The following is a 17,828-nucleotide window of genomic DNA, read 5'->3' as shown; positions in this document are numbered from 1 at the left end:
TCCCATTATTGTGATGATGCAAAGCGTAATAAAGACCTTAAGGTTTGGGACAAAAATCCAAAGGAGCCCAATTTGGAGGATGGAGTGTTGCGATTAGAGCAATTGGAGGATACTCTTATCTAAGATGATGATGATCGAGTTGAGATGCCACCCCCATCCGGTCCCATGGTTCCCAGGTTCCATGCTTCAACACCAACAGCAAGGGATTCATCTTCATCAGTTCCACTGCCACAACTTCCAGAGCCACCATCTTCTTCATCGCCAGCACGTGGAGGTTCACATACTATTTGTGGTGGAAGGAGGAGAGATTAGTAGATATATTCATAGTTTAAAACTTTTTTCATAGATTAGACTTGTAGTCTTGTTGTGAATTTGAACTTTTTTGTCTTACTCTTCCTAGTTCAGTGTGTACTTAAGTCTTGGTGTTGGCCAAGTGATGATGATTCAAAGCGTAAAAAAGACCTTAAAGGTTTGGGACAAAAATCCAAAGGAGCCCAATTTGGAGGATGGAGTGTTGCAATTAGAGCAATTGGAGGATGTTCTTATCCAAGATGATGATGATCGAGTTGAGATGTGTTAAAATTGGCAACTAGGGCCAAACTCCATGTGGGTCTTCTTATTCATGGCAGCTGATATTTTTCTTGGATTCCTCTCGTCGAGAGGTGTAGGATTGATCTAAAGATCATTTGATTCCGACATGTATTCATGGAGATATGAATTCATTTGTGTTATGTGACAATTCGTCAAGGTCGGCCAACAACCAAATTGCCCCCACTTGTCGTCCACGTTTTATTATAAATAGAGGTGGCCTTCAAGTCATTTGACACACACCTCTTGTGATCTCTTCCTCTCCACTTGTCTTTGGGTTTTGGTGGGAGGAGGGATCTTAAGATGTTATGCTGCCCTAGAGAATGCCCTAGACCCTAACATTGTCATAGAGGAGACACAGCTTCTTATAGGTTGCCAAGGAGAGCCCTTATCACCATAGTTTTAAAAACCGTTTTGAAAAACCGGTAACCGGTCAAACCGGCCGGTTAGCTAGCTGGCCGGTCGGAACCGACCTAAAAACCCGGTTTAACCCATCACTTGCCCGATTTTTTGACCTAACCGGTAAAAACCGGCGGTTTTGTCCTAAACCGTCCGGTTTTAGGCACAGACTCTGTGACTCTTCATGTTGCTCTTCTAAAGCCGGAGACAAGTTTGATTGTTGCTCAGCACTTGTGCTTTGTGTCCTTTCTGCATTTTCCCCATTATTCCTTCCATGTTCTGAGCCTTTAGTCTCTCTTGCTATATTAATGAGTAAAGGATCTTCCTCTGTTTCCACATTCGCATCTGGAGAACTACTGGATTCTTTGTTCTTTTCATCTGTTGTTATTGTCAGCTCTGTTGTCTGCATGCTAACTGTTGGAAGCATCCCATCAATGCTTCTGCTCTCTGGCTCTTTTAGCTCTTGAACACCACTGCTTTCAAGTTCAACAACTTTTGCATCCCCTCTTTCTTCATTAGTAGCCTCCGCTGTTGCATCAATGACAGAAGTCCTATTGAATTCTTTATGAAGTTCTTCCTGTAGTCTTATTTGTTTTAATTCCACTGTATCATCCTTTGCATTAAAAGTCTTAATGACTGCTAGTGCTAAAATAGTAGGTTGAGCTATGTCGGATTCCTCATATTTCTCTTTCAATGATGGAGATGACACATTTAGTTGCTCATCAACATCTATATTTTTATTATTCTGGTCAACTTTAATATCCTTGCATTCAATTTCCACATCTAGTACAGCCTCTGCTGCAACATTGTCAGCCTGAATGTCTTTTTTTATTGTTGTAGTTGTACATGATAGTTTGTGATGTTCTCCTGTTTGGAGTGTGGCATTTGTTCTATCCATCATTGGAATATTAGCGTTTGATGTTACTGCACTGGCAGGTGGTGCTGGATATGGGTCTTTACCCTTGTCTTCTAGAGGGTCCTGCTTTTTTTCATCATATATACTTGCTGTCTCTTTTGCTTTCCTGATCTTAATACTTTGAATATCCATGCATTGCCCCTGTGCTGCTGTATTTAATGCTGTAATATCTACCTCTTTTGTTGCATCAGTTGCTATTGGATCCAGGACTTTGTGCAGTTCACCTGAAGTAATTGTTGGGTCTGCTTCCCAGGCATTGTTCCTTGTATGAAGCATCTCTCCATCTTTTACTTCATTGATAAATGGAGCTGACTGCATTTTTTTATGTTGCTCTTCCAAAGCAGGAGACAAGGTCAACTGTTGCTTATCATCAACTGTGCTTTCTGTTTTTTCCACATTTCTCTTGTTACTGTTTTCATATCCCATACCTTTATCCTCTGTTGCTGCATCAATTTGTAGAACAGTTCCCTCTGTAGTCACATCACTAGCTAGAGCTCTACTGGTTTCTTTTTGTTGTTTATTTATTTGTTCTGCCAGGTATGCTATCTGTTCATTTTCTTTGGTCGGAAGTATCCCAACAACTTTTGTTGTTGTAATATTTGTTGGATTACTTTGTGATTTTGTCTGTTGATCTTCCATAGCTGGAGAAAGAACTGTTTCTTGTTGGTGATGGACTTGTCGATGATATGTATTGCACTCGGTGCCATTTTGATATAATCACCTTTGCATGGTATATAAATGAGCAAACTTTGCATATTTTGTCTCTATTGGCTTGGAATCATGGTTTTACATCTTAAAAATAGTTTTGTTTCATTAAAAATTAATTATTTAATGTATTTTTTTAAAACGGTTCGTTTAGACCAAACCAGTCCCGGTTAGACCGGTTCCGGTCGGTAAACGGTTCATTAGGTGGACCGGTCCGGTCACCGGTTCCGGTTTTAAAAACACTGCTTATCACAGTCAAGGAGAAGCCCTAGACATGGAGCTGAAAGGGTTTTCTAAAGAGACCTACGCTGCCCTAAATTACAGTCCATGAAGCCAGCCTTAACGCTGGTATGGAGAAGCCCTAACCACTGCTAAATGATGCCCTAATACATTGTCCTAGACCGCAGTCATTAGGGGTGTGTATGCAGCAAGAAGAGGCACTTAACACAGTCATGATGGAGGCTTCCATTCACTGTCAAAGGGAGCCTCTATACGCAGCTAAAGGAAGATCCATAAAAGCCCTAACCGCAGTCCTCAAAGGGAGATCTAATCCGCAGTAAAGGGAGATCCTTTCACGCTATATTAGGAAACACACAGCAGCTAGAGGAGGCTCCTAACCGCAGCACTTAGGGTGCACTAGGACGCTATCAATAAGTGTTTTATATGCAGCTAACGGAGGCTCCAAACAACAACATTTAAATGTGCCCTAGGACGCAGTCAATAAGGCTTTAATCCGCAGCTAAAGGGAGCTCTAGTCTCTGTCCTAACCATAGTAAAGGAGGCCTAAGAAGAGGCTCCTATCTGTTGTCCTAAACCGCAGATCTAGAGGTGACCCCATCTGCAGTTAAGGGTGACTGTCCATAGCTACAGGAGGATGGTCACAGGCAGCCTTACACAGTCACCTAGCCACTGAGATTATGCCACATTGTTGTAGGTGACAGCATGGCCATTTGTTTGGGTATGTTATGCTGGGCAGAAGTATCCAATAGGGCTGCTGCATAAAGTTTGATTGGGTCACTGTGTGAAGGGACAAGCAAAATGAATATGTTGCCTGAAGACTGTGTGTTAGGCCGCAGGCCATAACATCACAGTCAATTTCGTATGGATATTTAAGGACTCATATCATTAGCATTATGTATGGAGCTGTTGTGTGTAATACTGTTGAGATCTCAGACTATTAGAGGGTTGTATGGTGATGTTCCAATATGAGATGGACAGAGCTATAATCATGGGTTCATTGAGGATTAGACAGCTAGCTAGGTGCAGCATGGTGATGAGATGCAGCATGATGGATGCAGCATGATGATAGATGCAGCATGATGGATGCAGTATGATGGGTGCAGCACAATGATGGGTGCAACACAGTGATGGGTACAGCATGGTTATGGAATCACATGTGTTCAGATCTGCTACCTCCTGTGTCATCTTCCTAGAGAAGATCTCTGCTCTTATTTTGACAAGTCAAAATGTTGACATCTAATGTATATGTACTATCTCTCTCTCTCTCTGTTGAACTATTGAAGAACATAAGAAGAATTGATCAAGGGTTTCCCCACATTGGGGTTTGTCCCTAGCTGGTGCCACATCTTGTGTCCTCTTGTCTTGGCTTGTCTTCTGCGATTTTTGTTTATGTTCTATCTGCATTTTAATATCATGCTAAATGTGATTGCTAATCTGGAATTGATATTGAGCTAATATGGAAAATTGAAGTAAATTTGCTCTCAGCATAGAACATACCTAAAATTAACAAGATGCCACCCCCATCCAGTCCCATGGTTCCCAGGTTCCATGCTTCAACACCAACAGCAGGGGCTTCATCTTCATCAGTTCCACTGCCACAACTTCCAAAGCCACCATCTTCTTCATCGCCAACACGTGGAGATTCACATATTGTTCGTGGTGGAAGGAGGAGAGATTAGTAGATATATTCACAATTTACTACTTTTTTCATAGATTAGACTTGTAGCCTTGTTGTGAATTTGAACTTTTTTGTCTTACTCTTCCTAGTTTAGTGTGTACTTGAGTCTTGGTGGTGGCCAAGGCCTATTTTGTAAACATTATTATTTGAATTTTGGACATGACTCATGTTGACTATTGCTCACTTGCTAGATAAGTTACTTGAATGTTTGATGATTTTATCTTCTAAATGTTTTATGTTTTATGATATGCTTAAAAATTTGATGTATGTTTGTAATTGTTAGAATCTAGATGGTCGATGCACGAATAATTAATCATTGATGTACAACGGAATCATGGATGCCATATCTATCTTGATTTATTTAAAAATATGCATGTTTTCATGTCTTCTACAACTAATTTGGTATTTTGGAATTTTTTTAATATAAATGTAAAAAAATATTATATATATGTATATATATAGTAGACGCTTCGCTTCCTAGATTTTTTGGAAATGGCGCTTCTGCATCCCCGCTTCGTGCAACATTGATCCCAAGAGCTAATATAAGGTTGACCAATGGTTGCAACATGGTGGATGTGTATCTATCACTATGCGAGGCCCTACTCCTCCATGTGTGCCCCTACTACAAGGATTTTCCAAGCATTTCTAAAAGTAAATCGAATCATAAGGTATGGTTCCCGACTACAAAGTCGAGAATCCAACAAACCCCCATTCAACGCTTCACTAAATTTCAAGACAAATGGTTTATGTCCAACACGAAGGACTATCAAGCAATAGGGGTTGTAGTAAGTAGATTATGTTGTTGCAACATTGGGTGTTGTTAGGGAGTCTTTCATAGGCTTTGTTGCTAGGCGTTCATTAGTTGCTAAAACATGGAGATCATGTTTTGTATCAGATGAATTTTAAACTTCTTCTACAATTGGCATTGTGCCAATACTTGTTCCAAAAGTATTTTTTGTTGCTCCTACATTTTCTCTATCAAGATTTGAGCAATGGTTGAGTAATGAGAATCCATGGAATCTCTAGAAGAATTGCAAAGCCATAGAGAAGGACAAAATGTCATTGTATGTCGATCCAAAGAAAGAAATAGTGATATGAAACAAAATGGGCCACATTAAAAAAAAACACATGTACTTAATTGTACAATAGATTTTTCAAGCAATTTACATGCAGTAGTAGTGGTTCAAGTGTAAACTAATGGTACTTGTAAAAAAACCAGCAATATTGATGAAGAACCAACAACACAGACCAAAAAGAACCGATAACTTTGCCAATCATGTGTTGGAAAAAGTAACTATGTTCGGTCTTCAATAATGTACTTGAGTCATTATGTAATGTACTTGTCAAAAGAATAAAGAAAATAATTTTTACTATTGTAACAATGACTTATTAAAGCATGGGTTTCATGCTTGGGTCATCATTATATTAGACAAAGTCCCCATTGTGGACTCTTAGGATTAATATTGAGTTTATAGAGTCATTGTACATTCGAAGAGACCCTTCTTGGGTTTTCAGATCATGTAAAAAGGTTTTGTATCAAGTCAAATATGAATTGTGTCCTCCACATCATGTTGGCCTTAGGACCCCCATTCGACCCACAAGAAGCCTATATATTGAAGGAGGTCGAAGTCATTTGGAGCACTCACTCTCAAGCAAATTCGATATTTCAAGAAGCGCTAGTGAAGTGTGAAGTCTGATGCTGGGAAGATGAAAGAAGTGCGAGTTTGGTGTCTTTGTTAGAAGTTGCTGCCTAGTCGAAGTTCTTGGAAGGGGACGAAGATCTTGGAGGCTGACATGGTGTGGAAGGAAAGTCTGGTCTTGGTCTAGGGTAAAGAGTCTCAAAGAATACTATTGAAAGGAAGAATTATCTTGACTGGGTTTTCCCCTCGAGGGGGGTTTTGCCCTGGCATGTGCCTATATCTTGTGTCTCTTGTTTTGTGATCTTCATGTATGTATAATTGCTTGATGAAAGATAAGATAATAAAGAAGTAAAAGAAGCCAACACACTCACAAGTAATTATCAAGAAAGGAGAATCAAACCCTAATATAATATCCTTGATTTTCTAACATGGTATCAAAGGTAAGATCAAGAGAAGTCGAAGATCACTTTGTTGGCATGGATTCTCCCTCTATGGTGAACTACATAAGTTTGGGTTTCAACTCTACTGGAAGATGGATCAAGAAGATCATCTACTACCTATTCAACAAAGTCAAGAGTCATGGATTCTTGGCTGCCCTTACAGGATCTCTTACTGATGACAATGCATGGATCATTGATAGTGGAGCATCGAGACACATGATAGGTGAAAGTAGGCAACTACACACACTATCAAAGGAGTCATCCTCTCATGCAGTGGAATTGGGTGACAACAAAAGCTATGTTGTTAGAGGCATGGGATCTACATCATTAAAGCTGGACAATGGATCGAAGTTGCATCTCAACAACATTCTCTATGTTTCAAGTTTGAAAAAGAATTTACTTTCTATTTCTTGTTTAGAAGATAAGAGGGAAAGAATTGCTTTTATTGATGGAAAAGTATTGGTTTGGGGAAAGAACTCTAATATTGACAAACCTAGGGTTATTGGAGTTCGTGAAGGAAATCTTTATCACTCCATCTCCTCAAGCTCTGCTTCATATGGAAATAAGTCCCATTGAACTATGGCATCGAAGGTATGGCCATCTTCATTATAGAGTCATCCCTCAATTGGCTCATGGTATTCCTGATATGAAGTTAGACCATGAAGCTATGTGCAAGGGATGTTCTTTGGGGAAGCATACTAGAAAGCCATTTCATCATAGTGAATCTAGATCTAATGAAATATTAGATCTCATCCATTCCAATGTATGTGGGGCCATTTCCTCAAGCTCTGCTTCATATGGAAATAAGTCCCATTGAACTATGGCATCGAAGGTATGGCCATCTTCATTATAGAGTCATCCCTCAATTGGTTCATGGTATTCCTGATATGAAGTTAGACCATGAAGCTGTGTGCAAGGGATGTTCTTTGGGGAAGCATACTAGAAAGCCATTTCATCATAGTGAATCTAGATCTAAAGAAATATTAGATCTCATCCATTCCGATGTATGTGGGCCCATGTCTGATAAGACACTTGGAGGTCATCTCTACTATGTAACATCCATTCAAGGAAGACATGGCTCTACCTACTCAAAACTAAAGATGAAGTATTTGATAAGTTCAAGGAGTTTAGGGCTGAGGTAGAAACCCTAACTGAAAAGAAGATAAAGACTCTAAGGTCTAACAATGGTGGGGAATACACCTCTAAAGAGCTTATTGCATATTGTAAGGATGCAGGTATTAAGAGGGAGCTCATTGTTCCCTACTATCCCGAACAAAATGGATTGGCCGAAAGGAAGAATAGGTCAATCGAAGAAGGCATTCGAACTATGCTCCTTGATCAAGATCTACCGAAGTTCTTATGGGGTGAAGCAGCGATGACTACCGTGTACGTTCAAAATAGAAGTCCTCATAAGAGTCTTGAGAATACTACACTCGAAGAAGTATTCACAGGAAAGAAGCCAAGTGTGGATCATTTCTGCATATTTGGAAGTCCAGCATATGTCCATGTTCCAAAAGACAAGCGAAAGAAGTTGGACTCGACAAGCATCAAGGGAATATTCGTTGGTTATAGTCTTTCCTCAAAAGCATATAGAATATACATAAAGGAGGGAAGATACATTGAAGTAAGCAAGGATGTCATATTTGATGAGAATCAAGCTTACAAGAAATCAAAGGATATTCCTATTGATTCTGATGACGAAGAAGTTCCCGTATTTGAAGAAGATGAAGTTCATGAGAACTCTACTACAAATGATGAAGAAGAAGGACCAAGTGAGCCTATTCAATCGGTGGTTGTCCCAACCACAAGGAAGAGGCCAAATTGGTTGAAAGCTACATTAGAAGATGTTGAAGGACATGAAGTTGCAAAAGGGTCCTCCAGGGAAAGTAAGAAACCGAAAAGGTATTCTGGTTATGTTGCATATATGACAAAGTTGATTGAAGTTGAACCATCTACATTCAAGGAAGTTGAGCATGAAGAGGTTTGGAAGAAAGCTATGCAGGAAGAATATCAATCCATCATGAAGAATGGGGTTTGGGAAATCGTTCCTAGACCTAGTGACAAATCAGTTGTCACATCGAAGTGGATCTATAAGATCAAACATGCTATTGATGGAAGTATAGACAAGTACAAAGCAAGGTTCGTTGCAAGGGGTTTCTCTCAAAAGGAAGGCATTGACTATGAAGAAACATTTGCACCTACTGCAAGGTACACTACCATTAGATCGTTGGTTTCACTGGCTGCTACAATGGGGTGGAATATCCATCAAATGGATGTTAAGACCACATTTCTGAATGGGACCATTGATGAGGAAGTGTACATCAAACAACTTGAAGGATTTGAAGTGAATAGCAAGGACTCTCATGTTTGCAGACTCAAGAAGGCTCTATATGGCTTGAAGCAAGCACCAAGGGCATGGTATGCAAGAATGGATGCATATCTTCTCAGGATTGGGTTCGTGAAGAGTATTGTTGATCCGAATCTATATATCAAGGTCATGAATAATGAGCCAGTCATTATTCTACTATATGTGGATGATCTATTCATCACCAGTGTAGAACGAAGAATTCAAGAATGCAAGAAGATGTTGGTAGCTGAATTTGAGACGAAGGATCTAGGACTGATGCATTACCACCTAGGTCTAGAAGTATGGCAGAGACCTGGGGAAATATATTTGGGGCAAGGAAAGTACATCATCAAGTTATTGCAAAAATTTGGGATGATGGACTCCAAGCTGATGGTTACTCTTATGATCACCAACCTCGAGAAGTTGAGGAACTCCAACTCGAGTCTCATGGATCCTACCTCATATCGTCAGTTGGTGGGTTCCCTGAGGTAGCTGGTAAATACTAGGCCAGATATATGTTTTGCAGTAAACAATCTTAGTCAGTTTCAGTTGGAGCCTTGTCATGATCGCTGGATAGTTGCCAAACATATATTGAGGTATCTTCGCGGCACTATACATCATTGCCTAAAGTATGATAGTAAGGAGGTCAAGCTAATTGGCTTCACAAACTCTGATTGGGGTGGCAATGAGACCGATGGAAGGAGCACTATCGGAGGATGCTTTAGTCTGGGAGCTGCTATGATCTCATGGATGAGTAGGAAGCAAGATCCCGTTTCATTGAGTAGTGTTGAGGCAGAATATGTGGCTGCATGTGAAGTAGGAAAAGAGGTTGTTTGGTTAAGGAAGCTTCTGACAAATTTGTTCGAAAAATCTCTGGGTCCTACTGTGATTAACTATGATAATCAAAGTTGTATCAAGATGTCTGGAGATCTCGTGTTTCATTCGAGGACGAAACATATCAATAATAAGTTCCACTTTATTAGGAACCTGGTGCAAGAAGAAATCGTGAAGTTAGAATATGTTCCGACATACGAACAGGTAGCAGACATACTGGCAAAGGCTCTTCCTAATAAGAAATTTGAATATCTAAGGAAAATGTTGGGTTTGGTAGATATTGATAATTGTATTGATGATAAAGAAATGGAAGAGATTTGTTGAGGCTTTGCGAGTGAAGCATTGCTTGGGGAGACATCAGGTCAACACTCTGTGTTGATGTCAAGAATCCCGGAATTGAAAAGGTGGTGTTGTTTATTGAGCTCGATTTTGGATACACACCTGTATGTTTGGGTTGGTGGTTAGCAAGTAAGCCTGATGGTACCTAGAGGGGCTGAAAGCTTGAGTCCACCTTAGTCCCACTTGGATAGATTGCCCTGGTCAGGAATCTAGTCCATGGCATTGCGGTGCCTAAATTGTTGAGTGATTGGTTGGATAGATTGCCCTGGTCAGGAATCTAGTCCATGGCATTGCGGTGCCTAAATTGTTGAGTGACTGGTTGGATGGATTTCCCTGGTCAGGAATCTAGTCCATCGCATTGCGGTGCCTAAACGTTCTTCATGTTTTCATATAGTTTGGGATCTTCCATTGTATTTGTACATTATGAATACCTCCCTAGTTAAGAGGGAGTGTTGGAGTAACTATGTTCCGTCTTCAATAATGTACATGAGTCATTATATAATGTACTTGTCAAAAGAATTTTTATTAGTGTAACAATGACTTATTAAAGCATGGGTTTCATGATTGGGTCATCATTATATTAGTCAAAGTCCCCATTGTGGACTCCTAGGATTAATATTGAGTTTATAGAGTCACTGTACATTCGAAGAGACCCTTCTTGGGCTTTCGGATCATGTAAAAAGGTTTTGTATCCAACCAAATATGAATTATGTGTCCTCCACATCTGTCGGCCTAAGGACCCCCATTCGACCCACGAGAAGCCTATATATTGAAGGAGGTCAAAGTCATTTGGAACACTCACTCTCAAGCAAGTTCGATATTTCAAGAAGAGCTGGTGAAGTGCGAAGTTTGTTGCCGGGAAGACGAAAGAAGTGCGAGTTTGGGGGAGTCTCTAGAGAAGAAGAAAATCGAAATTTTGGTGCCTCTCTCTCTCTCTGTTTCTTGGTCTGGGTTGGGAGATCAAAGTCTCCTAAGATTTCGCTATTGTCGTAAGCTGCATGTTGCTGGAAGCTGCTGCCTAGTCAAAGTTGTTGGAAGGGGTCAAAGATCTTGGAGGCTGACATGGTGTGGAGGGAAAGTTTGGTCTTAGTCTAGGGTAAAGAGTCTCAAAGAATACTATTGAAAGGAAGAATTATCTTGACTGGGCTTTCCCCTCGAGGTGGGTTTTGCCCTGGCATGTGCCTATATCTTGTGTCTCTTATTTTGTGATCTTCATGTATGTATAATTGCTTGATGAAAGATAAGAAAATAAAGAAGTAAAAGAAACCAACATTCACAAGTAATTATCAAAAAAGGAGAATCAAACCCTAATATAATATCCTTGATTTTCTAACATCATGAACACAACCCACAACAACAGAAGAAGTTGAAGAATTTTTTTATAGGAATAAAGATTAAAATGTGGAAATGGAAAGATCAACCTAAGCAATCATAAGTTGCTTATATGTCAAGGGTCTAAAACCAACAAGGAGTTGATAATGTCTAGGTGTCTATAAATAACCCAAATTGCTTGGAAAGAGATAAAAGGAAAATACCAGGCAAGAAGAAAATCCCAAAGTGAGCCAAAATTTCAAAGCTCTTGAAAAGCCCCTAATCTTAAGGCTCTTAAACCGATTGATATGTGCACAAAATAGGAACGCAAAAATCACTCACACACAAGAAGGAAAACCTAACAGTAAGTAGGCAAGCAACAAAGAGTATCGGTGTGATGTAGACTCACTCCTCAATCTACATTCCCTCTACTTTAATCCTATCATTCTTCATTTACAGAAAACTCACTCCTCAATCTTTCAAAGACCCTAACGCTGCCCAAGTCCTTGACCTGGGTTGAAATTTATGAGTCAAGCTAGCAAGGTGGAAGAGCAGAGAATATCAGCACAGCAGCTTGTTCTCCCCTTCAGACTGGAAACTCAAAACATGATCAGGGAAAGTATGGAGTTCAATGAATCGATTAAAAGGAGAAGCACAGGACAAACCCCATACCCCATCACCCTCAACCAATTGAGGTAAGAAAACCAAATTATGTATGGCGATAATGGAACAAGATGACGATGAATTGGAGAGCGTAAAGGATAGTATCTAAAATTTAGCATTGGCTCTTGAGAACGTGGTCTTGAAGCTGGAAGAGATTATGGGGAGAACCACCAAGGAATAGCAAAAATGTCAGCCCAACAAATGAAGTAAGTAAATTCCAGAGTGAGATGAAATAAGCAGTTGTCTCCAGCAGATTGAAACAAATCAAAACCTGGATGGAACCTCCTTCAGGCAAATGGAGAAGGCTCCTCTGTCCATGCCTTTTCAGGCTTCCGCAAACAGAGTGGCGTCAGGCAGAAAATCTCTTCCCCCATTGGGCCACCGGTGTCCAGATAAGACATGATATGGGAGAATTTCAGTCCATTTTAAAATTGCATTGTATTACACATCGAGTTTTTATAGCCCAGTGGGGCACGGGGATGAGTTACTAGCCTTCAAAAGTTTAAGTCGTGTTCTTTGTGTAATAGTATGTAGGTATTTTCAGGTACCTGTACGTATGTCTATAGGTAATTTTGGGTTTCCGAGGCGTGAGAAACCCCAGACTGGATGTTATTTTCAATGAACACTAATATAATAGTATATTTTCCATCCATTTAAAAAGAAAAGTCTAGAGAGTTACGGTTTACGAAACTTTGAAAAGATAAATATTTACCAAGCAAAAGGAAAAGCTCAGAGCTCATAACAAACTATAAAACACCAAAAACAAGCACAAACATATAAATTAATATATGATTTGAATAGGCCCACGGCAATGCTCCAACGAGGCATTAATGATGGACACGGTCTGTCAGGGGAGGAAGAGGTGGTAGGAGACGACACCCTCCATATGGATAAGCAAGCTTAAATTGAAATGTAGAGCCATCATATTCAGCTTCACCACGAAAGGAAGACAAAGGAAGACAGACAGTTCCGTAGATGCCTTGCGGTAATGGTGCATTATGGAGGCAGCCGGGGACAGTCCGAAGAAGGTTAAAAGCAGCAGAGACTGCAGCCAGAGTTCAGACATGACAATTCGAAGGAAGATAGGCAGTTCCATAGATTCCTAGCGGTACTGGTATATCATGGAGGCAGCTGGGGACAAACCGAAGAAGGTTAAAAGCAGCAAAGACAGGACGAGGTGGCTAGAGGCCATGCAGAGAAATGCGGAGTCAAAACTCAAAGAAATGAGGAGCCAGGGCTCCTTCAGACGGAAGAGTCACTATCTGGTCATAATCTACTAAACCAGGTCAAAACTCTAATGGGACAAGTTTTGGTGGAGCTATCAAAAGAGCAACAGGAAATTCTTCTCTGTCCGGATGAATCTAAGGCAGATGAAAATATTGGATGGGAAGTTGACAAAGTTGGTTCATGCACTGGCAAAATCTGCAGTTTACTGAGTCGGGGCACTAACATCAGCCCACCTATAACAATTCAGGTGGACTCACCGTCTGAATCCATCATGCTATGTAGTCCACCTGTAAATGATCAATGCTATGTAATTTTGACCATCTGTCAAATTTCTTCTTTGAATTGATAAGTAGAATATGGTAAATGGCATAGTCTAAATAGTCCACAATTTTACACAGAAAATTATAGAAATGCTAGTATGATTTTGAGAAAATCCTACCGAAACTTCTGAAAATCCAAGTTACCCAAACTTTTGAAAATCCAAGTTACAGTTGTTAAGCTTTAAGATTTTGGATGCTTATGGGTTTTTGATAGTGCCCAATCTATTTCTGTCATCAAAAACGATTTAAACACTCCCACAGTCAGATTTCTTGAAAAAAAAAATCACCAAATTCTAAAGAAAAATTCACCATCCTAACAAAATTGTGGCCTCATTAAACAATGCCAATGTAAATTTGGCAAAGCTAATTATGATGATGGATTATTATAAGGTTGTTGTTTTAGTTTCTATTTTTATTTTTTATTTTTAGTTTATATTTTGATTTTTTATTTTAAAACATTTAGATGGACAAAATCATTTAAAACCATTTAGATGGACAAAGTCAATTTTGAAATGAAACTCTATCCATCTTTAAACATGACTGATGGATTATTATACTGTTGTTGTTTTAGTTTCTATTTTTATTTTAAAACAATTTAGATGAACAAAGTCAATTTTGAAATAAGACTATGACTAATGGATTATTATATGGTTGTTGTTTTAGTTTCTATTTTTGTAAATAATTTAGATGGACAAAGTCAATTTTGAAATGAGACTCTATCCATTTTTAAATATGACTGATATAGTTTCCTAGTGAAAAAGACCAAGTACTGTTTTAGTTTCTATTTGGATTTTCAATGAACAAAGTCAATTTTGAAATAAGAATATATAAAAAAATGTCACTGATCTAGTTTTCTATTTGGATTTTCAATGGATAGAGTCAATTTTGAAATAAGAATATATAAAAAATGTGACTGATCTAGTTTTCCAGTGAAAAAGGACAAAGTCAATTTTGAAATGAGACCATATAAAAAATGTGACTGATCTAGTTTCCCAGTGAAAAAGAATGAGAACGTATAAAAAATGTGACTGATCTAGTTTTCCAGTGAAAAAGGACAAAGTCAATTTTGAAACGAGACCATATAAAAAATGTGACTGATCTAGTTAGTTCCCCAGTGAAAAAGCACAATTATAGTGAAAAAGAACAATTACACATAGACATTAGTATGCAATAATTTTATGCTATACTATAAAGTTCTGATCTGGTTTCCTAGTGGAAGAGATAGACATGATTATGTAATAATGTTGTAATATAAAGTTCTGCCTTACAATAAAAAATATAATATATATATATATATATATATATATATATATATATATACATAATCTGAATAGCGAACAGCTTAGGAATGATTTGAGGATGTTTACTGTATGGATCACAAGAATTAATTCTTGGGGAATCGTTTTATTCGGGGTTACAGAGAACAGGGCCAGCCAAAACATTCGAAATTGAAAACGAAAAAATCAATTTTTTTGCGAATCTGATACCCTTTAATGCCATGAAATAACGGCCATAAAAACTAGAGACAGCCGTACCTGGAGAATTAGTCTTTGGCGACGCTGAACGCCTTCAGATGTTCGTGGAGGTTTTGCTGAAGGGGAAGTGTAAAAGTTGAGATAACTCCCGTGATCAGAAAAGGGATGGGATTCTGATCTCGGCCTTCTAGTGGAAGCACTCCTACGCTTGCGCGCACCCTCAAAATAAAAGCCTTCACCGTTGTCCATGGCCCCCGAGATACGGAATGGATTTATATAGTTTCCACAGCTTTATAGCGAACAAGAACAATGGAAAAGAAATTCTGCAAGAATATTAAAGATGCAAATGTATCTTCTGCCGTACTTTGTACTTGTCCTAAAATGTAAATTCCTCCTTTTAGGGGGATCGCGGTGGACACATTTGGTTTTTTTATCTCCACACGTCCTATCGTTGAACATATGCAGTGCCATTGATAACGAGTACAATAATAATTTTATAATATTATAATTGAGTTAAACTCTAAATTGATGTATGATATTTTAATGTACATTTTCACTATAATAGTTTTAACCTTTTTAAATTTAAAAATAATGTAATTGAAATATTATTTAATAATTACATGGTTGGAAAAACGTTTTTGAAATAAGGTTTAAATTACTTTCAATTAGATAAAAATTTGTATATAAAAAAAATTATGATAATAAATTTAATATTTTTTCCTATGTTAAAATAATTATGAAGAATGATGTTAATTTACATGTATAGAAATATAAATGATTAATGTTTAAAAATAATATATATATATATATATTGATTGAGTTGAATTACAAAGCCCGATTGAAATTTCGAAGGATGAACATCGAGAACTGATAGTATGGTTACCTGGCCTCCGAGCTGCAGTGCGGAAGGAGTTCGAAGAGTTAAGCCAGCACAGCGCAGAGCAGAGCTTAGTGAGTATACCATTTCGAATGGAATTAAAGTGAATTCCAGCTCATTATAAATTAGATCGGTCAGGGATGTCAGGCGATCGCTCAGGGATGTCAAATGTCATCATAGATATAGCTGAGAGATGGTGAAGAGGGAGAGATTTCCGGTAATTTAAAAATCATTCTACAGCCTAGGTAGACTACTTTTTGAAATAGTATGGTTATATAAATTAAATGTTTGATTAATGTTGATACACTTGTTATAATAAAATTAAAGTGTATCATTATAAAAGAATAAATGATCCATGTTTAAAAAATATATATATATATATAGATATATGAAATGTTAATCATCATTATAATTACATATTTTGTATATATTAGTTTTAGTTTTGTGATTTTAAATTAGTGCCGCTATATAAATTAAATGGTTGATTAATATTGATATACTGATTATATTAAAATTAAAGGAGTTGTCTTTAGTGCGATTTTTTGGAAGCTTTTACGGTGGGTTTTTCGGGTCAAATTTCTCTAAAATCTCGTAGGAATTTATTGAAATCACAAGCTTGATGGGTAATCTTGTGTAATCGAAGTGCCCTAGGGATTTTCGAGGGTGTTGAATCCATATATATAGTCAAAAAAACTAGCTTAAATAACACAAATCAAAATTTCACCTCAAATTTTTCCACATTCCAACACTGGAAAGTCCAAAAAGTCGCATTAAAGATAACTCCAAAATTAAATTGTATCTTTATACAATCAAGTGAACAAGTGAACTTTTTTTAACCAGCCTGGATCCATCTTAACTCCCTATCTACCAAGCTCCGAGAGGGATCAAAGAAAAAAAAAAAAAAAAAAAATCATATGCTTGATGTATTCATCCTTTTTTTTGTGAAACCTCACAATAAATGCTCCCAGTTTTGTGAAGCTTCATAATAAATGCTCCCATATGCTTGATGTATTCAGCCCTTATTTTTGTGAAGCCTCACAATAAATGCTCCCAGTTTTGTGAAATTTCACAATAAATGCTCCAACTTCTCAACAAACCCCTCAGATTATCCCAAGAGCTAGCTCCCACCATATCTACATAACTTTCCCTGTTGTCTTTGAAGGCCTCACATTCTAAAATGAAATGCTTTATCTACATAACTTTCCATGTTGTCTATGAAGGCCTCACATTCTAAAATGAAATGCTTTTTAGTTTCCACTTTTCTGCAATAACAAAAAATGCATAATCTTTCCTCCGACACTTCTTTTGGCCTTTTCCAGCGGGGTGTTTCACAATTAGTCCTTATGTGAGCAATAAGAATTTTGGCTCCCCAAGAGATATTGGCCTCTATGTATGCTTTTGGTTGATGACTATGAGTGGGATTAAACACTTCAATATAGTACTTTTTCTTTCTTCCTAGCTCCTTATCCCAAGTATGCTTGTGGAAACCTCTTTTACACTGAAAAGAGATTTGATCCTTCTCCATGCTCTAAGCTAGTTTAATTCCCCCCTTTAAATAGGTTATATTCCACATGAATATCATGGTTCAATACCATGGATTCTTAATACCATATGTCAATAGCATGGGTCAATACCATGGATTCTTAATACCATATCATGGGTCATTTTTATTATTATTATTTTATTTTTATACAGTTATTTTTATTTTGTTATTGTTATTTTTATTTTTTATGATGTTTATATTATATTACATTTATCTTTTAATTTAATTTAATTAATTATTTTTATGTAATTTGATTTAATCAAAATGTTAAACAGTGCATTACAAC

At 37.9% G+C, this 17,828-nt stretch overlaps 1 protein-coding gene across 1 annotated transcript in view; it reads right to left on the bottom strand.

Moving 5' to 3' along the window:
* LOC149240812 (uncharacterized) overlaps positions 1-15,544 on the bottom strand; it is a 113,081-nt gene extending 97,537 nt beyond the window's left edge. Inside the window, exon 1 of the mRNA XM_089373844.1 lies at positions 15,183-15,544. Within this exon, the coding sequence (XP_089229970.1) occupies positions 15,183-15,371 (189 nt within the window). The 5' untranslated portion in view covers positions 15,372-15,544. The remainder of the gene's footprint in view (positions 1-15,182) is intronic.
* Positions 15,545-17,828: the final 2,284 nt, after the last annotated feature.

Source organism: Pinus tabuliformis, chromosome 8 (assembly GCF_031772625.1).
Source record: "Pinus tabuliformis cultivar Carrire ecotype Pingquan chromosome 8, CPIR1, whole genome shotgun sequence".
Taxonomy (NCBI): Eukaryota; Viridiplantae; Streptophyta; class Pinopsida; order Pinales; family Pinaceae; genus Pinus; species Pinus tabuliformis.
Note: the sequence above shows the minus strand (reverse complement) of the source record. Positions and strands in the feature narration are given on the sequence as shown.